The sequence below is a fragment of the Oxyura jamaicensis genome, chromosome 8, assembly GCF_011077185.1.
Source record: "Oxyura jamaicensis isolate SHBP4307 breed ruddy duck chromosome 8, BPBGC_Ojam_1.0, whole genome shotgun sequence".
Classification (NCBI taxonomy): Eukaryota; Metazoa; Chordata; class Aves; order Anseriformes; family Anatidae; genus Oxyura; species Oxyura jamaicensis.
The window spans coordinates 29,732,227-29,755,948 of record NC_048900.1 but is presented as its reverse complement, the minus strand read 5'-3'; the positions used below and the strand labels follow the sequence as shown (position 1 = coordinate 29,755,948).

General features: G+C 44.9%; 1 protein-coding gene across 7 annotated transcripts in view; it reads right to left on the bottom strand.

Moving 5' to 3' along the window:
• Positions 1 to 23,722, bottom strand: part of ROR1 (receptor tyrosine kinase like orphan receptor 1) — a 151,543-nt gene that overhangs the window by 15,645 nt on the left and 112,176 nt on the right. For all 7 annotated transcript variants that reach the window (XM_035333802.1, XM_035333807.1, XM_035333803.1 and 4 more), the window contains 2 exons: positions 23,202 to 23,489; positions 21,732 to 21,762 (listed from right to left, as the gene is read on the bottom strand). In XM_035333802.1, the coding sequence (XP_035189693.1) occupies positions 21,732 to 21,762; positions 23,202 to 23,489 (319 nt within the window). The remainder of the gene's footprint in view (positions 1 to 21,731; positions 21,763 to 23,201; positions 23,490 to 23,722) is intronic.

Sequence of the window (23,722 nt, the reverse complement as noted above, 5' to 3'; positions counted from 1 at the left end):
GAGTGCTGATGGGATGTGTTGGTAACATCCTCGCGATGAAGTTACTGGCACGTGCTTGGCAGCAAACACCAGTGGCCACACGGCACTCCCTGGCTCCGTTTCTGTATCGTCCTTCGTACCACAAGAAATCCTCTCTTGCACCTCTAAATGATATCTGCCCCCTGTGAGCTCGTTACCCTCCATGTGCCTTCTTTCTCTTTTCTCTAAGATGGCTCAGGATGGAAAATTTTCCACATAATGTCTAGAGGCTCCCTGGGCATCCCTACCTTCCCCGACAAGCCACCGAAGCTGTACCCAGCACTACCCAGGCTGGAGACACCCCTGCGGCCTGGCAGTCCCCACACGGCCTCATTTGGGGACAGCTGCCAGCTCTCCCTCTAAGACTGTTCCCCACTGAACTACAGCTGAGGCTGAGCACCCTCTGCTTGCCAGAGCTTTCATCCAGCAGTGGGGGTGCAGAAACGGCAGTAAACCTGCCCCAAAGCCGAGCCGTAGCCTGACACAGAGCCGCAGAGCTCAGACCCGGCTTACATGCATTCCTCACCTCCCGCTGCCAACTGGCAGCCGCTCTGGTGGCTGGTGCTAAAACGCGGCTCTGGTTCTTGGGATGAAGGCAGATTGTGACTCCTTCTACACGATTCACATACTGCATACATCGGATGAGTTTTGTAAGGGAATCGCAGCGTCACTGCTCAAACATCCGCATCGTGGTCCCGATACCATCCTACCATGGCTAAAGGATGGGGCCCTGTGGCTCTGGCAGGAGGTAAGGTAGGCCTGATGCAGCAGTTCATGTGTTAAAATTAACGGATGAGCTCAAGTCCTAATGAAATGGGAGTCAATCCAAGCCCGCAGGCATTGCTGACTGGGATGGACTTCACCACCTGAGCAAATTCTCTGCCGAGCTTGCAGCAGCCACCGCGCTCCTCCCAGCTGGGGCTTGGGGTCTGGGGGCTGCCCCCACCTCTCCCACTTCCCACACCCCGTAAAGCCCTCACAAAGACACGAAAAAAGGAGAATCCTGGATTTTAATCCCTGATAGATGATACAGCACTTGCATGTTTTAAGATTATTTCTTTTCAAATTTGGTTTCCACTCGGTTTGCTAGACCAGCCTTGGTGTTTATTTTGGAGCTTGCCCACTGCTTCAGATCCCGCTGCAGCTCCCCGTGCAACAATGCCTCTGGCTTCACGCATAACAGCACCAGTGACTGAAGTTACACAATACTCAGGTGCCTTTAAATATCTGATGGCTCCAAGTTTACAGAAGACAGCACGGGAGCTTTGGCGGGTGTTTGCCAACTCGACGCCACGACCTGACCTCACCCAGAGCCCGCAGAAAACACAAGGCGCCGCGTCTTCCTACCCCCCGAAGTCGAGCAGCTTCCTTCTGCTGGTTACTGAGAGTGCTAGGAAGATGGCAAAGGTGTCACCTGGCAAGGGGCACCTGCACAGCTCCAGGAGAGAAAAAGTCACGGCAGAAAGTAAATTTGCAAACAACGGACTAAGAACTGGCTGTCACCACTTGGGTTCATTTTCCCCTCGTTAGCTCGCCTTTGTTTTGTGCTAGCAATAGTTACATCTGTCTGCTCTGGGTCACCAGCAGCTCGCCACATCCTGAAATGGTAAGAAAATAAGAAAATAACCCCACACCAGAGAAAGGCTGGTGCAAATTCGTGCTTCTGCTCATCCCCTGCCATGGGCTTTCTCAGCATGACCCAGCTGCACTGCGAGGTCCTGCTCTGCCGGCAGTATTCCCGGTCACCCACGATCAATGCGCAATGACCACAATCAATCCACAATTTGTTTCTTATCCTCACACGCTTACAGCTGGAGGGATGCGTGGTCCCCACCTCTGCCAAACATGTCCCTGCACAGGCTGGTTTGTAAATACAAACCATTCCACCTTCCGTCAAGGCCCACTTCCCAACACACCGCCTTTTCTTTCTCTGTCTTTTTCTAAACCACCAGAAATTGCTCACATCTAAACAACATTCCCAGCAAACGTCAACAACTGGGCCAGGAACTTGGTTTAGCTTAAGTTTTGTTACCAGACTTCAATAGGAGTTCACTTAGAAAGATTTAATAAATTAATAGAAAGGCTGGACCTTGTGAGATCATGTTGTATTTATTTTTACAATAGCCAATTTATTAAAAATACATATTCCAAAGATGGAGTAATCGTGCAGTCATTTCTACCACACCCCATGGATTTTTTTCTTTTTTTCCTTTTTTTTTTTTTTTTTCTTTAAGAAGGATTTGCATGAGTATGTAACGAGAAAGACACGCAAAAAATACTGATATGGGCAAAATCTTGAAAATGGACAGATGAAAGATGTAGGACAGGGCAAGACGAAGTCCCAAGTGCTTTGACCATCCCCAGACAAGAGGTAAGAGCACCGCTCTCCCTCCTGATGCTTTTTCCAACGCCAGCACACTCCAATATATATTTATACTTAGCTTAGTTAGATGCTTAGATGGGATTGTTGGATTACCATTATTTTGGTAAGCAAATCTTTAACTGACAGCAATGTAAATAGGTGAACGTCCAGAGAGGAAGCGAGGATTTCATTAAAACAGCAGCAGGGGAAGCGGCATCGTAACGTTCAGTGACAGGGGAAGATGGCAATGTAAAGCCAGCACGGGATTAAGGTGTGTGTGCAAAGCCTGACGGCTGTGGGACCACTGACTGATCTGGAGATAGAAGCAAATAAACGCGGTATTCTCTGAGATCTGCCCCGTGGAGATGGAATAGCTTTGGCTCTGTGTGAAGACTCTCCAGACGTTTTTTTCACTTACAAAGTGAAAGGCGTTTTGTCTTAATTTTTTTTTTTTTTAATTTTTTAACTGTAGCACGAAACTAGTCAGAGCTGTTTATCTAGATAATTTATATCCAGCAGCGGAGCACTGATGGGAAAAGGCAGCCGACGTTGCCCAGTTCAGACAACCGAGTGCTTTATGCCCTTCTCTCCCAATGAAAATCTGCTGCTTGCTGCAGCGGACAACAGAAGAGGGGGCGGGAGGCTCGGTTTGGCTTCATCAGCCCTACACAGACCGCCCGTGTCCTCGAGAGCAGCACCACAAGGGTCCCGCTTACTGCTTTACACCTACCAACCTGCAACCCAAAGCCAGGGTTACGGAGGGTGCTGCTCTGGAGGAGCCGAGTTCATAACGAATGCCAATGGGTGACGGCAGGGAGGGAAGAGAGTTGCTCCAGCAATTTTTGCAATTAATTAAAAGGTGTATCGATACTTTTTTATTGCTACGTGTATCACATACACCCTATGTACATGCACTGATGCCATATAAATTATTTTTACATTGTTAAATAAATTGCGTTCTGTTCCATTCTCATGTTCCAGCTTCACCCAGAAGAAAAGGTAAGGAGTTTTTACTTGGCAGATAGCCCTTAAAGCAAACAGATGAATAATATCCTGTCATACTTTCCAAAGAGCAAAAACCAGTTGCTTGTGCCTGACTTTGAAAGTGGGAACACGTTGGCTCTGTTTCATAACAATATTTCAGAAACGCCAAGGCTGCATTTTGCTTTGCAAAAAGAAGAGAATTGCCCAGACTTGCACGTCACTGTGTAATTTAAGCAGAAGTCCTGTGTAATATAAGCTATTGGTGTTTTGACACCCCTTTAAAGTCACGGGGCAGCGAGGGCTTAGCTGGGTCACTAGAAACCCAGAGGTATAAAATAAAAAATGAATAATGCTGGGCTTCATCCTCACCGAACTTACAGAGCCCCACAGCACCACTGATACGCCTCCTTGCCCAAAATAATCAAAAAATAATTAAGTGAGCAAACACGGTCTGTCTGAGGAGCTATTTTACTCGGTGATTTGCTCTTTCCCAGTCTGCACTGATAGCTGCTTTAACGTGATGCCTCCAGATGGATAAAGCATCAAAAATGAACGCGAGTTTTGGCTGCTGTTGTGCATGGCTTAGCACATGGGGTGGCACCGAGCGGCCCAGCTCTGAGGCCACATTCAAGCCATTCCCTGTTAAAACTAGGAGAGCCAAAATGCCCTGACTCCCCTACATCTCCCAGGCCCACAAACGCTGTCCTGAGTGCTCCCGGGGCTGCTGAGGAGGAAGATTTGTGCAGGGACAGGAATGGCGCTGGGGGGAGCTGACGCGGTTCCCGCTATCCAGAGCCGGGCAGCACCACAGAATCTCCTTTGAAAGCTTAATAAAATACGTCTCTCAGGCAATTAATCCCTTGGCAAGGATGCACCAATTCATGACTGCTTGTTTTATTTTGTCATCGTAAGAAAGTTTTACAGCGTCTCTATCAACATCACTCACTTTTGGAAAGCAAGAGCTGCCTGGAAGAGCTCAGTAACGGTGGCCACGAACTTGATTTAAATATCGACCAAAAATAAATAAATTAGCTGGGACGTCAGCCTCCGAGATTCACTCTTTTTCTCCTCTTAAACACTTTATAACAATCCCTCACTACCAAAACTCCCCCTGCGAAGTCGAGAGGCATTCCTGCGAGTGCGAGAGGCGGCAGCGCCTGCTCGGCAGCTGCAGCTGGTTAGGGACCGACCCTGGTGCGAGCGTTTGGATCGCTGCTGGCAGATCTCTGACATCATTAGGCAAGATGAACGGCAAGTCATATGCTCGCAGTTATGGGAATGGCAGGAAACCTCTCGCACTCACGGTTTGTTTGACAAAGCTATTTTAAGGTTACGTTTGGAAGGTCGCTTTGTCGAAGTTTCGAGACGCAGGGGGAAAAATGTAAAATGTTTCTGAAGAGCAGGGTAAGATTACGAGTGCTGAATGTTGCCTCCTCTATCAGACCTCTGTGCTGCACAGCAAAACACCCCCCCTCTTCCTGGACCCTCTCAAGGAGCTGCGATGATCTCACACACACATCACTTATCCGCCTCTCATCAGGCATTAGCTCTAGATAAGGAGCTTTTGATGGAGCGATCATCGGCAGCACCCCATAAATCGGCTGCGTGAGCAATACCAGGCTGCCTGGCGGCCCTGCCAGGGCTCATTCCTCCGTCTGATGGCCCTGGGGAACAGCTGGACAGGACCAGACCACGTCACACCCACACTCGTCTCCTTTGTGGCCGGAAAGTAACCCCCAAACTGTAGGACAGTCCCCAAAAGTAAGCCCCAAACAGCCCAGCAGCCCCCCAGCCCACCACCGTGCCTTGGTGCAGCTTGCTGTGCACGAGTAATGCCAAGGATCTGAATCCAAGGGAGCTCCTCACAACCACCTCCTCCTTTCACGTGCACCACAACCACCCGAGTGACCCATCTGGCCGGGATGCTGATAACCCCTGGAGACCGTTCTCCATCCTGCCACGGGGGAGAATTAGTGCTGTGGCATGAGACCGGCACTTTTTTTTGCACAGAAATGGGAAAACAACACCCTCCTGCCTCTCGGGGCTCTCCCAGGGGGATAGACGCAGGAGCACAAAGAGCCAGCCAGGTCACAAAGTGCGCTCTTAGATTGTATTCTGCCTCTTGTCAGATAAAAGTCCCCAGTATCACGGAATTTATTCATTATTTAGTGATGAAGTTAAGGCGGTTGTTTAGATTTCATTCAGCTATAAAATAGATTACGTTGTGTGCTTCTTCCCCACAGATCTGACTCTTTTCCCCTCAAAATTTACAGAAAAGCGCACCTCTGCAATGTATTTTGGAAAAAAAAAGAAACTTTACATCTAGCAGAAATACAGTCAGGGTTCAGACACCTTCCAAACTGCTTCATCTGGACATTAAGGGCTTTATTCCCAGATATTTAACTGCCCCTTTACAGGCATAATGGGGCCTCTGAGTGAGTGTTCATGCAACTGATACCACACGAGCAGGTCTCTTTACACCAAATGCGTGGCATAACCTGGCTTTACTGCATAAGGAGCTGGGTCCTCCGAGGAGTGCTGGCTTGAGAAAACAGCAGGGAAAAGGGCGCTTTGAACCCCTGTTAATCACAGAAGAGAGTGAGAATAATAACAAGGTCTTAAGTAACACCTTTTTGTTTGCCTTACGTTAAATCTCCTTTGTCAGATGTCCTTTTCATAGGAAAAATTAACATTTAAAATTTTCCATTTAGCCTTGCTAATGATTCCTGTCTGTCTCACAACTGCTTATTCATCGCTGACAACTGAAACTGCCCGAGTGTTCTGCAAGAGATTTTGCTGCTGCTGAGCAGCACACACCAACTCTTGCAACACGACTGTCGGGTCTTCCAGCACACATAGGAAATAACATGCATTCATAAATGAGAACATCACAAATGAGAACAGTTAACCCAAAGCAAAAGGTGCTTTTTATGGCATTAACACACAGACCATTTCAATAACGTGGGGAACTCTCTTCATTTTCAAGCTACTTTTCCATCCTATGAATTTTTTGCTTTTTCTCCCGCTGAACGGCACCCAAATCTCCTACTCTCCAGCCAAGCACCTAAAAGACCTGACTTGTTCCTTGATAAAACCACTGCAGATTGTTTGTTGCCCACAGGGACAACAGAAGAAGGCAACATCCCACTCTTCCCTCGGCCTCAGGTCACTGCAAGTACAGCTCTGAGCTATTTGTAACTGATACGAAATCTTGCATGGCTCCAAAACACCGAACACTACAAAAGGAGTTGCAGGACTTCTGCAGCCCATTTTATCTCTCACTAACCTTTTCCTGCTCTACCTTATTTTCTTAAGTCACAGCCTTTTTTTTTTTTTTTTTTTTTTTCCCTTTCTTTCTGCTCCTCCCTCCCTTCTCCTTCCTTCTAACATTTAATTTGTCTTCTGTGACTCAAGTAAGCCTTTCTTCTGGTGACCTAATATTTTAACCTTAAGCATGATGAAAAACAGACTTCACAAATCTGACACTTGAATTAAAAGTGAAACACATGCCTCAGCAGAAGTTAATTAAAAATAATACGTATAATGTTTGCTTGTTTAAACTATTATTTGACCAAAAATTTGCACCCATCAATAGCGACTACAGTCTCCAATCACTACAAAAAATAAGATTAACCACCAGAAGCACAAGCTCACTGCAAACCTTAGCTATTTTACTTCTCCTTTTGTTTAATAAAAGCTTATAAAGACCCTGTTGAAGCTGCTGAGCTCTGCCCAGAGGGATGTTGGGGCACACGCTGTGCGTGATGGCTCACGTGCACGAGCATGCCGGTACCAAATGCACGAGCCCGGTACCTGCTCAGCTCTTTGCACTGCTGTTGGATGCCCCACTCCTAGGTCAGACACGAGTTGCAGATAACTGATTTCACAGGCGTGTAGCCTTGTTCCTCTGGACACGGAAAGTCAAGCCCTGAAATGCACATATGTGGTCCCCTTGCAAAGGAAGGACAGTGGATGGAGAGCAACTACGTGGAAACGGGTGACCTGAAATCCCAGACTCCTTTAAAAAAATGAGCGGAAAACACATTTTTTCTGAAGGGTTTTCCTCAGAGTTATGTCCAGGTACAAATGCAGCGTTTTTGTCCGCCGACGAGCAGTCTGGGGATTGCTGGGTTTATGAGCATAATGGTCATACTTCAGCTGGGGGTAGCTGGTAAGTCCAAAACCATTTTAAGCAGTTAGTCTTATTGAAATACTTGGTCAAGTTTAACAACTGTGAAAACATTCAAAGTTCACATAACTTGCAGGTCTATCATAAATTCTGCTACTGACAGACACACATAAATAGAGGCTGCTCAGCTGGGAATAGCTAGTCTGCTTTAAAGGGCACCACGAGTTATATTAATCTGAGAATGTCTTGTGAAAAAGATTGCTTTTGAGATAAGAAACTCATTCTTAACACAACAAACACGAGTGAAAATATGCTTCAGTGAAAATTAAGATCTGTCCATCCACTCCCCAACGGTAACAGGATAAGGCAGAGGGAACTTGTTTGTTTTCTTTGAAAGCATTATGCCTCGCTACGTAAGCTGCACAGAGCAGCGTGAAGCAACCACACTTCAGTTACTGGGCTCGGGACCAGCAGATTCATATTTCAGCTAGCCTTGAGAAAGGCGCCTAGCCTAAATTATGAAAAGCCTGATTTGAAGGAAGAGCCACATAAAAATAGCAGCTTTCTACTCAGAGATGGACCAGATCCTTCCTAAACCTTCTGTTCGTGGACAAGAGGCAGTCACTGTCATTTTCTCCTACTACCCCAAAAGAGAGAACGTTCCAACACACCTCCCGTTCTATTTTCTGGCAGCAGCACTGAAAGAAGCAAATTCTCACCTCCCTTAGTTGTTTATTTATTTTTTCGTTTTTTGTTTCATTGCAGTAAATAAAGAAGGAAACACGGCAGATTTTGCAAGGCCAAACAGTTAGAAACACTGCAAGCTTCAAATGCTTGTCCGAGCAACCCAAAGAAAAGCCCAGCTTGTTTGCAATAAGGTGTTTGTACGAAACATGTAAGATAATGCCATTTTACAGTTCATTTGCAGCCAATAGCTGGCATTCAAGGTAGAAAAAAAAATAAAAAATATAAAACCACTTTCCTGCTCTCCACACCAAAGCCACATTTCTTCTGATTCATGTGGCAGAAGAGGAAAAGTTACACATTTTTGTCCAAGTTTTCAAGATATGCAATGAGATCACAGTTACCAACAACTAAAACTATCCCAAATGTTTTATTTGGTTTTATTTTATAATTCCAGTGTGTCAGCAACTGCAAATACTAATTTGACTGAGTTTTGCATTAGAAGTAATTAGGATAACCTGCCACGGTGATTGGATCACAAATCTCTAAGCAATTTGCCATCAGTTGTTTGTGTGCTTGGACGTGGAGTATGCTCAGGGTCCTTCCAGCATCCAGCTGCACCACTTTGCAGAGTGGTGTCTGCCAGCTTTCCTACCTGCTTCCAGCCTCAGCACGGCCTGGCTGAACAGCGTGACACAACATTTCAGCCGTACCTCTGAAATTAATTGGTATCGATAAGGTTATATGTATGTTATGAATTATATCAATGCATTCCCTCACTGGAAAAATATTATTTAAGATAAAAGTAGCTCAGAGAATTTTCTAAAACCTTGCTTTAATAAAGCCTGTCCTGGCATACTTTTACAGTTGCACTTTATCAAATCTAAAAGCTGGTTTTTATCTTTGAGTAGGTGAAATGCTGGTTTGTATCAATACTAACTCTTATCATGGTGTGGTAATATAAAACATGCATTTCACAACTGCATAAAAAATTAAGTGAGGATTAAGCCAAACATCATTTAAAAAGCCATGCACACGCACAATCCATGCAGCAAAGTGATTTATGCATAGCACGTGTGAGATGAAAATCTAAGGAAACACCAGTATTTGTACACTGTTGCTCCTTTTACCCAGCCAAGGAGCTTAATTTCGCCAAGACCGTGACTGTCGATTTTGTCCCATAAAAGCTCCTGACATGCCAGGGATGGTGTAACATTCCTGTGTTACTCACACTGAGGAAAAGTATGGAGCAGCTCCGCAGACATCCATGGAGTTGCTCTGGGCTTATCCCCATAAACTGAGACCAGAATCCGAAACAGTGGCAGCTCCTGATGCCAGCTACAGCCTCAAACCCAGCTCCCAGTGCAAGCAAACATTCTCCAGATCATTCCTCTGCCTTTATCATTGCTAAAATCATATTTTCTCTCATTATCTTTTGCTCATTTCAAATCTGCAAAAGACTACACTCACTGAAGACCAAATCCTCACCTGCTGGTTCTGCCCCGGTTAATTTGCATCCATTGAGGAGGAAAAATCAACACCGCCAAATCTTAAATAAATGCTAAAAATTGCCATGAGAACCAGAAGTCATCAAGGAGATTTCTAAAACTCACTTAAATGAAGAAAAAAAGGGCTTTACCATGCTTTTAGTGCTTTGAGATTAAGGGATTATTCAATAATTCCTATCTCCTTTTCACACGGTGGAAATGGTGGAATAACAGTGCAGATAAAATGCAAAAGTGATTTACATAACATCGCCTTATCACATAAATACAACAAAACAGTTTCTATTCCAAAAGTAACTACAGGAAATGTTGGATAGCAGCTACTAAAATCTGATCTTTTAAACATACGCAGGTCAAGAGAGCTTGAATCTCAGGCAACTTTTCCATGATCTTTTCATGGCTGTTGACTTAACAAACCTCCTGAAAGCTCTGGCTCTGCTGATACCCACACACGTCATGGAAAGACCCCAGTGACTCCACGTCTGCTAGCCCTACACCGTCGAAGACAAAACAGTGCAATGACTGAAATGAAGCCCAAACAAGAACGGATTTGAGGCGGTAACAGAGCCGGTGGCAGCTCCCAGGGGTTTCTGGAAAGGAGACCTCTCAGACGGGCTTTGGCAAAGTCAAGAGTTGACATGTAAAGATAACAACGTTTGTATATTTAGAATCTTATAAAGGCATTTGACTTCAACAGCACAAACCTGTGCAGAAGTTAAGCACATAAAATCAACGTGATGCTTATTTTTTTGCAGGGATGTGTTCCAGTTAAGTCAAAAGAAAGATCTGAAACATAACTGAGGGGGAGAAAAACTAACTACCACTGCCATTACCCAGGCTGGGTAGGTGGAGGACTGCACCAGTCTCTTCTCACCTCTGAAATCTCCAAATCTCCAAACTAGCTGTGAACCCGGGAAGGAGATCGCCTTGCTAAGCGCTCTTGGTGCTAATTGCCGGGCAGCACTGTGGCAAAAGAATGTCTCCATTCATCTCGAGCAAAATCACGACTGAGAGAAAATGTATTTATTTTAAGTATGTTTACTGACATAAGACATTTGCCTGGAAAGCCATGGCAGGGTAACGTTTGCGATTAATTTTTGCTTAACGTGGATCGTTGTGGGCTCAAGCATCAATAACAGCATCCAACTAACAACAAGTCAGATAGCTGCTTTCCTTCCCCACTGAGGTAGCCACACATATATTTTCCTGCTAACAAGATCAATAAACTTGACACTTTCTGAAATCGATGATTAACTCCTTTTACAGTATTTGAACTCGCCCAGGGTTACTGCTTTGAACAGCCAAAGCTCAAGTGTCGTGCATGTTTTTAATTATCAGGATAAATAATGTAACACCTTATAATCTTCTTCCCTGCACTTAATGATTTTGTGATGAAGGAACGCAAATTGCGACCAGGTAGGTAACTACATGCAAGCGGGTTGTGCAGCGATGTTATCTTTATAGGAAAACTCCTTCGGAAGGTTTTGTACCGTGTGGCAGTAGTGAGAGCAGCTTGGGTCAATACAGATTTATTCCCATTTTTAATGTTTTTACTAGACTGAATAAACACATGCCCCAGGACTGAAACCGCTGGTTCTCCTGAAGGCTGTGGAAGCCCTGGGTAAATGCTTATGTTGACTGCGGGAGACTGACACGTCCCTGCAGCAACGCACGGCACTGCGAGCTCAGGGTGGGCACGGCTCCCTCAGGCCTCACGCACCCCTTCGTCATGGGGCTCGTGGTCACAGCGCTCACAACACTGGCTGATTACAGCTGATGGCACCGGGTGGCCCTTCTAAACTGCTCATCCATGCTGATTTTCATGGGCCCTTCACCAGAGAAGCCTGTTTTAGCACGGCTGCTCCCGGAGCATGCTGCTCCTGATGGTCCCCCAGGAGCAGGCCCGCTGGGCCAGCCCCAGGGAGGCAGGATACCATTCCCAGTGGAAGGAGTGGCACCCCATAATCACTGAGCTGTTTGTGAAACTGGAAGATTTGTAGATACACTGGGGAAGGAAATTGAGCTACTGGCCGGTTCATAGCTGGGGCAGCGATGGGGAGGGATGGGCAGCAAGTGGGCCACCACACAGCCCCAGGGCCCAGTCCTGGGCTTCTGTAGCTCACATCGAACCCCTGCAAAAGGCACATCCCTAGTCTCAGTACATCATGTCACCGAGGGCCAGGGAAAATGTCCACTTTGTTAGGCAAAAAGGCAAAGGTGCCAAGTCCTTCTGATTGAGGAGCCCACAGGAAAGGGGCAGGAAGATGGGGTCACATATGGAGAGAGAACTTTTCACATGGATGAAAGAGAGCTTGAGACAGGAGACAAATCCATCATGCAGAGGCCACAAATAGTTTTTCCTTCCCCTTCCAGTACCCACACTTCGTTTCTAATACCTTAGGTTATTAATATTATATATTCTCTTGAATAATTGCTACCACGAGCAATGGGAGCTTTCACCACCCTAATGGTTTGAATGCTTCACCCGAATTCAGTTTTCAGCCTGCTGGTAGTGAGGCTGGCAGCCAGCAGATAAAACAAAAAGCTGTGCAAAGGTTTGCTCAGCGTTGGGCCGCTGCATGCCGGCAAGATCTGATGAACCTCCAGCAGATCTCTCATTGCTCCACATCAGTGCAGACTGAAATTGGCAGAAGAGGATTTGTTTAAGGAATGTCAATGACAGCTGGGCACTAAAGGAAAAGAAGAATGAAACGAGAAAGAGATTGAGATTTGCCCACTGAGATTTCACTACCTGGTTTTGCAGGATATTTTATTACAACCACAGAAGTATTATAAGCCTTTGAACAGGATTTCCCTTATAATTAAAGGCCTTACAGCAAAGGAGAATCTCACCGTACCTTGGGGACAACCCCCGACATTAACTGGTTTCTGAAAAGTTTGACTACTTCTTTATTCTACCCCTTACACCTGACCAACTCCCACAGCCACACAAACGGCCAGATGCCCAGGAAAGTGCCCTAAGAACATTCGGCCACCAGAAAGAGCTCCATCTTAACATACGACCCTCCCTCCCCAAAACAGCAGTACCCAGCTCTATTTTAGCAGCTCTTAGACGAAAAGCCGTTGGAGACCAGACTGTGCTGTACATAAAAACAAATAAAGCAACAGAACAATAATCTCTCCCAGAAACTTGTGGGTATCACATTGCCTGAATACAACACAAAGCTGGTCTTTCAGGAGATCAGGAGATCAGGAGGGTGAAATGCATTGTTACTGTACTCAGTCAGATCTTACCTCCCAGCCTTTAGGCTCAAAGAAATCTTTATAAGGCATTTAAATCACCCCAATAATTACAGCTAAATGAGACATTTATATATATATATATATATTTTTTTTTTTTTTGAGGAGAATTGTCTTAGAAAAAACACCATCTTCTGAAAACTGGAATGTTTCATAAAACACAGTGGTTTGGATGCCATTGCCGCTGCAATCCTTTAGCAGCTCCAGCAGGGTTTCTGGGCTAGAGGAAACTTGGCCTCAAAATCGCTGTTATTGGGGAAGACCACAAGGGAGATGGGGAAAGCAGGTTATATCTGTGCTGTAAGGCACAACCCAGGCCTTCCTCCTCTCCGGTGAGCACGTGCTGGGCTGGGGGCTGTGCACTGCTCGTTCGTTCCCTGAGAAAAACGCCTAATGGTCTCCGCTTCATTTCGACACGGAATGAAAACAGATACTGAAGGCTCAACGCTTTGAATCAAATACAATTCCTTTTCACCGGCCAGCCTTGGCTGCAGCCCTAACATGGAGCTCAGCAGCACGGGTCGTCCGTCCTGGGGTGCATTGAACCAGGCCAGTTCTGGCAGGGAGAGCGGTGGGAAAAAGACCCCCGTGGGACATTCAGGATCTATAGCATAAACAGGAACAATACTTGGCCGCTCTGACTATGTGGTTTAACTCACAAGATTCGGTTTATTAGCAGACTTAGTCCAACACCAATTGCTAACTGCATAATGATCACACATTTTTTTGCAACAGTTAAAGACTATCTCCACAAATACGGTATCCCAAAGGCTGCAGGAGACGATCTGGGTGAGGAATGCAACTTTTCAGCTTTTCCTGTTTTTTTTTTTTTTTTGTTTGTTTTTTTTTAATTTATTTATTTTTTTCCATTCTGTTGCCAAATAGAAGAAAGAAACTTCAGCATGATGCTCACTTTGCTCCTTTTAAAACAAATCAGCAAAATGAGCACAGTCTGTAACCCAGGGTCAAATTATATAATTACAGGATTTCCTTAAGTGTTTGTATAAGCCAGATTTTCTAATGATTCACTGAAACTCCTTAAAGAAAGGAGAATCTATTTTCTCCTGCTCTTCACGTATCAGCCCCTTAAGGTTTCTGCATGGGATTTGAAATGTTCCTAAATCCAGTGTTAAAAGACAGGAAGGTATCTGAGCCTTGTTCATAATGACAGGGTAAATTCCTCTTTTGGTGCTATCTTCAGCACTTATTGAACACAGTCAGACAAACTCAGTGCAACAGGACTAACGCAGCAAGGCTAATTGAACATGCTAAATATAAAAGGCACAAGAATGACCCAGTATTTCCGAAATGCTGGAAGCCGAGCATTTCCCAAGCAAATAACAGCAATTTCACGTTTTTCTCTTCTCTTCCAGGCAGTGACAGTGCTCTTGCTTCTGTCCTCCGGTAGCACAGGGTGCTGAAGCAACCAACAGCCGAGCGCTGAATGCTGTGCTGGCACAGCACCAGGTGCACGCTCAGCCCTGGATGCGGCTGTGCCTCTCCCTCCCAAAGCTGCCTGTGCTTGGAAAAGATTTGGTGAGCAGGCAGCGGTACCATTCATACTCAGACAAGCTGGCCTCAGGACAAAACACTGGGGTCGGCACTTCAGCTCCCCAAGTCTGCTGGGTCCTGCTACAAACCTTGTGTGCAATGCCCAGGGTTATCGACTATGGGCAACCGGGTCGTACAAATACTCCTCAAATATTATCTGTAGCATTCCACAAAGGCCATTTCTATACCCAACATTTATTTGCATATGTAGTTGCTACGGGTGATAATGCGCAGAATGAAAACAAATACATTTCTTAACAGCACATTGTCTTTTCCTACGCATTATAAAAATGCATTAGGCAACTCTGGCTCCCGATGTCCAAGTCATAATGTGCTTTACTCCCTTCTCTCTGCCTACTTAAAAAAATATTGACATCAGCGTGATTAATTTGTTTTCAGATAATACAACTATGTCTCCATATTGTGTCATACCTTTCCTTCAGACCACATGAAGACAGAAGGGCTTTCTGTTTGCACTACAGGACAGATAAGAGTGGAACACTGTAGTTAAAATATGTAAAAATATTTATCAGGTACCCTTTCAAAATGAAAAGCACTTTCTAAGGTAAATCTCATTCCAAACTCCAGGCCGGTTTCTTTTCTGCAGATTTACCGTAGCATAACAAAACAGAATTTCACCCACTTCATTACTGAGAGCTGGGGTAAGAGCTCTGTGGCAGAGACCTCAAATTTTTGCAGCATTGCTCATATGAAAGCCCCTGGATGATGCACGGCCACAGCAGACAACAATAATCCATTAGCACGGGTATCGGTCTGGGCCACCAGAGACAGAGCTCAGTTCTCTGTCTCGTTACAGGTTGTATATGCAATATCTTGAGCAAAAACCCAAGGGTGTCGGAGTCAGACAAGGTGACCAGCATGACTTCAACTGCATCTGAGCTAGCATAAAACAGCTGCAGCGAAGGCGACTGAAGCACACCTTTAATCTCACTCTGGCTCAGTTTCCCATATGTGGTCTGGGAGATAAGAGAAGGTAAAGAGGCAAAGGAGCCTGGGATTCTCAGATAACGTGTATATTTAGCTGTGTAAGTACCTTGAAGTAGATAAAATGTGCTAGAACACTGGCTATGACCGATTCATTTAATACCAGACATAAATATGGCATCCTCAATCCAGTGCTACATTTACCCAGAGGTTTCCATGGACGTGTGCTTGCTCGGGGAAGCACAAGAACGTGCTCCCTCCTGAGCCACACACCTGGAGGCATCAGCAGTCACCTGGTGCCACAGAAATGTCGCCAAAAAGATCGCAGAGGAATAACCAGGACAAGAGGGAAGGTGAGATGGCGGCAGAACAGATAAGCGTGCAGCAGATCAAAGACACAGCGAAGAGCACAAGCCCGGCTCTCCCTGGAAACATTTCATTTCCGCGACTGGCATGCTCGTAGCAGCTAATCTGACTCTCAGACCCTGGCAAGACCACCAGAGTATTATTTTCACTGAATGAAGTAATGCAACAGAACACAACATGGTTTCTGTCAGCCTCAGCCACTCCGACCTCATCTTCATGCTGCATGACTTTTCTGCACAAACATATTTACTTTGGCCTCCCCGTACAACATCCCACCTGAGTTAGCATCTCAGATGCCCCGTGGCGAAGGCAATGCATGCAGCTCCTCCACCTGCAGCCTGCAGCGAGCCTGGGTGCCCAGCCTGCGGAGCCCAGGGGCGCTGGGTGCTGCAGGCAGCAGCAGGGGGCTCGGGCTCAGGCAGCAGCTCCTGCTGAATCCACCCTTGCCTCTGTATAGGTATTTTTTCCTTCTCTAAAATTTAGCTTCTCTGGTCAGAGGGGAGAAGTCCCTCTGAAATCCTCGATCAGACGCAGTTGGCCAAGCCTCCCCTGGATGCCGGCCAGTGGTTATGCGTTTTCTCGCAGCAGAGAACCATGCTGACATCCAGCCACACGGAGCCACTGTATAAAAGATCTGTTTTACCACAAAACCCAGATGTGTTTCACTTAAAGAAAAAAAAAATCTTAATCATTGAAAAAGAGGATGGGAGAATCCTGCGGGGTTTGTGGTTTCACAAGCCTCGCAAGCAATTTCTGGGAATCACAAACCCCATTTGATTTTATGAATCAATTGCCCCTTAAAATTACAGCCCTCTCCTCTCCTCTTTTCCTCATCTCCTCATTCCCAGTGGTTAAATAAAGAGCAAAACAATGCCATATATTTAGCTTATATAGAGAGAAGGCTCGGCTGGGAATGAGAGGGCTGTTCAAGAGCAATACCGACACCAGCACCGTGTGTGCTCCCCATGGGAGGTGCCAGCCCGTGGCACACACGTCGGCACCTATTTACATTTGTGCTATTGTCTCTCTGCCACACAGCAGAGACTGCACACCCAAGAGCAGTAATATCGATGAACTAGGCATTTTTTTTCCCTTTAACATCTAAAACACCACGTCTTGTGAACTCACAGAAGGCTTCTAAGAGGTGCCATGCCATTCTTCTGAGGTTTCCACTGTAAAAAAGCCAGAAGTCTGCCTTGCCGAGTGACACATTTCTCCTGCAGGTTAAGCCTTTTCAAGACGTGTTCACAAAGCAATAGATTCCGTGTGGGTTTTGTACGCCTTCAACAGAGAATCGACATTTTCCTGAACTTTTCCCCCTGGACTACACTCCAGCAGGGTTTGTCTAGCTCATTTTTTAGATTGGACCACGTAAAAAGGCAATTTGTTTTCTCTCCCACTACAGATCCTGCGGCAGTTCTTGAACAGAGTGCAGGTGAGCTGCCTCTCCTCCAACTTCAGTCACTTGCAGCCGGGGTTTTTCCTGGAGCAAGCGAGTGAAGTTCTGGGCACGCACAGAGCATCGCTGCAGGCACTGGAAACAATACAGATGGAGGAAAAGAGGACAATATTAATCGTGGAAAAAACTGGGCATACAACCATTTTCCAGGCTGAAGTACCTCTATTGTTACAGTAAATTATCTTCGTCTCCTGGAACCTGCTGTGCTCTCACCTCAGCCCTTGCTGTCCCCTATCTCTGTGGCCACCGGAGAGATCTGAGATTGATGTGCAGACTTCTGTGTCCTTAACCTTGCTATGGACAATGAATAAAAAATGAGTTTCGAAGTGCTGTGAAGCATCAGAACTTCAAAAATAAAGAAAAAAAAAAGGGCTAAATTGGTTGTTGGTGGCCTTTTGCACCAAAAGCCAGCAGGACCTGCCTTATCTGCCAGATGAGACGCCCCTGACTCCTGCCTGCTGCGGAGGTGCCCTTGACACCATCCACTTCATGGAAACTATTTCAGCAGCCCAAGAGCCGGAGCCGGCGCAGCCGCCCAGCTCCCGGGCACGCATCCGGACTGCGGACAGCGGCTTTCGCACTCTCCCCACAGCTCCCCAGGCTGCTTGTAGCTGGCCCTGTATCTGTAGCACCTTCCGGCAAAACAAAGATAAATAACGATGTATTTATAAAGCAGGAGTGGGGCTTTGGGGGGGAGAAGCATCCTCATCTTTACGTTGTGTTCCACACGTTGAGCAGCAGAGCCTGCTGATGGAATGCAGCTCCCCGGCCTTGCAGATAAGGGCTCTAAAGCTGCCCTTTGCCAAACACGGGAGAGTTAAAGGAAGGACATTCAGGTCAGCCAGTGCTTTGCACTAGGGCAGTACCTTGCTTTAGGCATTCCCTTATAGTGCTGCTGCAGTTTCTTCCATTCACTTCAGGCTGATTTGCAAATCAGACATTTGGCTCTAGCTACCCGTAACAGTGTTAAAGGAAAGCAGAAAGAATAAGGACATAACGCACGCATGAATTATGATGTTATCTAGCATTGCCTGTCTTCTTTTACAGAAGTTATCCATTTAACCTTTTTATTTTTAAGCTGCAGTTGGACCATCTATTTTTCTGCCATCACATCAGCGCAGAACTCTGCACCTATAAATTACATGAAGAAAAGTGCTGAGCATATGGATTTTTTTAAAAACATGATCCTCAAATTAAATCCTTAAATGAACAGAACCTTCCACTTATGGTAGATTAATAAAGACAACATGGGAAAAGCACGCCCACTGAGAAAGGCAGCTACTTGCCATCCATTTGGTTGATTGTGTAATTTATCATAGGAGAAGAAACTCATGGTGATAAGGCACAAACATTACCAAAGTATGAGTTTTCATTTACACAACATGTTTTAAAGAGCTTTCCCTATTTAACCACTGTAAAATACAATGCTGTGTCCCTAGGATGACTTACAGGAAGTGTCACTGGTTCAGCCAACACCAGTGGTCGGCCTTCACAGCAGGGAGAGAGGCCTAAGTTCCCAACAACTGGGGTCTGAAATCAGCTGAACCCAGGCACCCCCCGTCAGTTTATCCAAAAAAAAGGGCAGGAAGATATTTTACGACCCAGCTTCCAGGATGTCCTGGTTTCAGTTAGGACACAGGACTATTCCCTCTAGTGTTTTCCCTTTGGCCTCCCGTGAGTCTAACATGAAGGGAAGGGAGAACAGCCATGTTCGTGCATCTACCACTCTGGACTGTCCACACTGAGGCTGGCGTGGATGGGGTGAATTTTCACAGGTAAACGTAGATGTTTCTCATGATTGTACCTGTTGTTCATCTACTAGCAATGAGGAGTCCTAAAATGGCATCAAGACTATGAACAAACATCACAGTCCAAGGGCTGATGCCTTCAAAGGACCCTACGCAGATCAGGCTCCGAGTTCTCTTCATATCTGAAGAAATTCACAATCAAAATACCAAGGATATTAACCTCTAGGACCAATAATAAATATTTTCAGACAAGAAAAATTACCAAAGCTGTTGTAAATGCTCTGTTCCCCTACAATGAAGAGTACTGCTGCCTTTAAACAGTTCTTCAAACACTTGTGACATTTACCTGTGTAATGTGGAATCTCTCTTCCTACGGGCACTTCCACCAAATGTTCATTAATTTCATAGCTAATAATTTGTTTGCTAGCTTGCACGAGAAGACCACGCCTGAGCAGCCATACAATTCTCAAGATATTTTTAGCACTGAAAGATGAGCAAACAGCGAGGCACGCAGTCTGAGGCAGTTCTCCCCTGTGCTCCCCGACACATCATTTCTCTCTGCAGTTCAGCCCGGTGCAGCTGGAACTCGCCAGCCGCTGCAATCCATAAGGCTGCTGCACTCATGCCCCTGGCAGCAGATATGAACCAGGTTCAGGACAATGCACGCTGACATTTTCTTACTCTAATATAGCATGACTTCCAAGTTTATCATTTCCCTCTCGTAAGCTTCTTCCTGATTCTCTTATTTCATAGATTAAATCTGGTTGGCTGCTACAGGAATGTAAATGTTCCCCATTCAGTAAAACAGAGATGCCTGTGCATGTTTCTTTGCATACGGTACCTTCCAACGTTTAATACAATGCAGCCTCTCATTAGACAGACCCACAGCCTCCCAGGGTAATGAAGTGTGATTAAATATCTTTCTTGGCTACAAATTTAAAAGGCACAATTTTGAAGTCAACTACTGCAGAGGAAGTCTCACTTTATTTTCACCTTTTCACATCTTTGTTTGTAGGCATGCATAACAATGGGCAGGGCATGCTGAAAGCAAAATGAAGATCTTGCATTAAATCACTTCAGAGCCGATTTCATGTTTGATACGGAGCATATGGATAAAAACGAAAACAAAACTAGTTTGTCTTTCCTTGTGGTCTGGATGATGTTGTGCAGACATCGCCCCAGAACTCGGTCTGACTCTCACTGAATTAGTGGGACCATTTGCTGTCACTTCTCCATAGCTGGGTGAGGCTGTTAGCTAGTTAAGATGTAGTAATTTGGGAGGGGGCAGGGGGGAGAAGGAATAAATTGCCAGAAAGAGAAATGGGAAAAAGGTTCCCAAATCAATTTTGTTTCAAAAAATGCAAGGCAATCCTCAGTGGCCCAGACAGGGAAATTCCAGCACAGCTCCCTGCTTTCTCTGCTCACACTGCTCTCCTGTGAGCTTCTGACAGCTTGGGACATATTGCCTAATGTTACAAAGTTTAGAAACCCCAAGCTAGGCAGAAGTAGACACAAAACGCACACTTTCTCATAGTATTTTTAAAAGTCTCCAAACCAGAGCACAACAGCCTCCCGTCCCTGCCATGAAGCTTTTCTCCCCAGAACACTGAAGTCACAAAAAGGAGTCTGAGACCCGGCAAAGAGCTCCCTTTCCTAAACCAACTCAGTAACTTTGTTTCAGGTACCTTCAAAAGGAAAGACAAAAGCACATTTTATGATGTTCCATTAGAGGGCATCCTAGCATGTTCTTTTGTGGTCAGATGCTTTCGCTAATTCATTTCCTCTGCAATACTTTGTGAACAATCTTCCATAAAGACAGCCAGGAGCATTCACGTCCCCAAACTTTTGCATCCCTTGTAATTGTAGCTACAATTTTATTTCATTTTTCTGTTGCTACTATATTTTTCTTTTAACAGAGCACAGCTTCCTCGCTAGGACAGGTGGGTTTTCAGTGTTGTTCCACATGCGTAAGGCGTGGATGAGCTGGACACAATCACAAAATTAATTTCAAACTTCAGAACAGCTGAAGATCAGACTCAAAAACAACGGGGGACTACTAAAGGTGAGCAAGTTGGTTCATCTATCTTGAAACTAGAGACTGATATGTTCTCAAAGCCTCCTGCAGAAAGCCCAACTGACAAATAGAAGGTGGCAACTGCTCAGAGGCAGCAGCATGGACCTCACAGCAGGAGCAGATCCTGAGCTCCAGGATATGGGGAGGCTGCCGTAAAAACAACCACTACTCGAACCCAGGTACCTGATCTTTAAAAACTCAGTTTTATGACTACCACAGATACAGAGAGACACAAATCCAGCTTATGACCACTAGTTCCATTAAATTAGTAAGAATCCCGTAGGTACTAAAATTTACTTATAGCGACAAAGATTTTCTGGACTGGGCTATGACAAGTATGAAAATCAGTTTTTACTTATACAGTATATCCTGTTTGTATACTGAGATCAGTTCAAAGGCTGAAGGCATCAGGGGATCTAAAGGAAATAATATTGGAAATTAAGAAGTCTAGCTTAAGAAATAGGAGTTGACATGATAACATGAAAATTTATCTATGAGACAGATAATTCAGTTACAATAAATTACTATCCTATCTGACTTAAAGTGGAATGTAAAAGTGCTTCTGTCACACAAAATGAAAAATGAACTTCTGACTGATGAAATGCAAGATTAATGAATCAATATAAGAGACATGAAACAACTTACGATGATCCTGGACTTGCTGTTGGTGGGGGACCTGGAAAAGTGACAGAAGAAAAACAGTGTGATGAGTTATGGCGAGGTAACAAGCAGGAAGATTTGTAAACCTTTAAAAGATAAAAGTAACAGCCTGTCATGTTGGATGTGGTTTATGTAGTTTACGAGGCAAGTCTCAGTTTCTCAGTACCAAAGACAAGACTGTATCCTGTAGCAGTGATTGTCTGCAAAATGCCATAGATAAGGGCAATAAACAGGTGAGGGACGGATCCTGAAATTCAGCTGAGTTCGGGGCCATGATAAAAAAAGGTTATCGCAAACCACAGGAGGCTTATACAAAAGCATGTTGTGACTATAAGTGGGAGAAAACAGCGTCATTTCTCCGTATCAATCTTCATTATTTTTCAGGGTATTCATCTTTGGCCTGATCCAGATGCATTGATCAAATTTCCTCTGACCTCTGCAGGCTTTGGCTGACAGCATTTCACTGTTACTGCCCTCGGAGTTTATATTTTGGCAAATACTCAACAGGCTGAGCTCGTGTTCACCAGCATAGAGCAAACTGAAGAGTCAGCTGCAGCAGTTCATACTAATGAGCATTTGCTCTAGAAACTGAATTGTAAGATTAAATATTGCTCCAGTCAGTAAAACACAAAAAATACCCAGTGCTTTCTACAGGAATGTCTATAAAAGCATCATTGTTCAGATAAAAATCTCCTAAATTTCAGATACAAGCTAAAGGACATCTGCCTTACGAGAACATCATCAATTTCTTATTATAATTTAGAAAATCTGGGACATTTACAACAAAAGACTCTGAAATGCACTGAATACATCATTCATTGCATGTTGCTGTGAGGACTGACTAGGACCCCATGCAAACACCTTCATTCGAGTCAAGTATTTCACCCTGAATGTGGAGGTGGAGGAGAAGATGCAGAAGACCTGTTTCTGGTTTGGAAACTTCATGGTTTTAAGATTATCCATGAAGACAATCACCTCATTATAAACTTTGATGAAAAAGTGATTATTTTATCTGAAATGTATATGTATCATTAATTTGTCTCCAATCGATACTGCATTTAACATTTCCATTCCAACTCCATCTTTTGCAGGCTGAAATTTCTCACTTACTAGAGAAAAAGGAGGCCACTCAGGCACTTGAGAATGTAAGTTTTTCTGGTCTGATCTGAATCCACCCTGGCAGCATATTAATGAACACTGCTCTTAAGTGGTCCCTGTGTTTCAGTCCTGCTTCCACCAGGTTTTTATATACTAAAAGCCACCATTTCAGCTGGCAACATGGGCATCTCAGCTGAGCAAACAGGCAGAAGGGATAAACTGCCAGAAAGAGGCTGAAACAAGCTGATACCACTACATCAGTGCACTCATTTTCAGTGGGTAAACACACTTTCTTCAGAGTTTCCTGCACTGTTTATCTAAGTAACGGTTCAAACAGCTTAATAGGAGAAAACCTACCAAATTTGACAAAGAGCACACCAGTGGTAGAAACAGTCTTTCTGCCATTAGTTGCGACGCACTGGAAGTAGCCGGTGTCTGTAGTGTCCAGGTTCCTTATTCGCAGTCGAGACCCATAGCTTGTGGCACGGAAGGAGATCCTCCGGGGCTCCTGGACAACCGGCGCGTCGTTCTTCAGCCAGCGAACCGTGGGAGGAGGATTGCCAGAGACTTTACAGTGCAGCTCTGCCGTCTGGCCAAGGGTGGTAGTTATGTTATTCATAGGTTCATCAAGCGTCAAGAAGTAATCTGTTATGGAAAAAGAAAAAAGGGTGAATAAGGAATTCCAGCTCAGAAAATGTCATATTAACATCATCTCATTCCTGTCTTTGAAAGGGAAACAAAGGAAGTGTTTATCATGTTTAGTAAAAGACTCTAATACTTATTAATTGATGTTTCAGGGACAGTGATAGGTTCCACATAGTTTTGCATGCTAATAAAAGGAACAAATTTTGCAATTTCCATTGCACTATAGTAATACT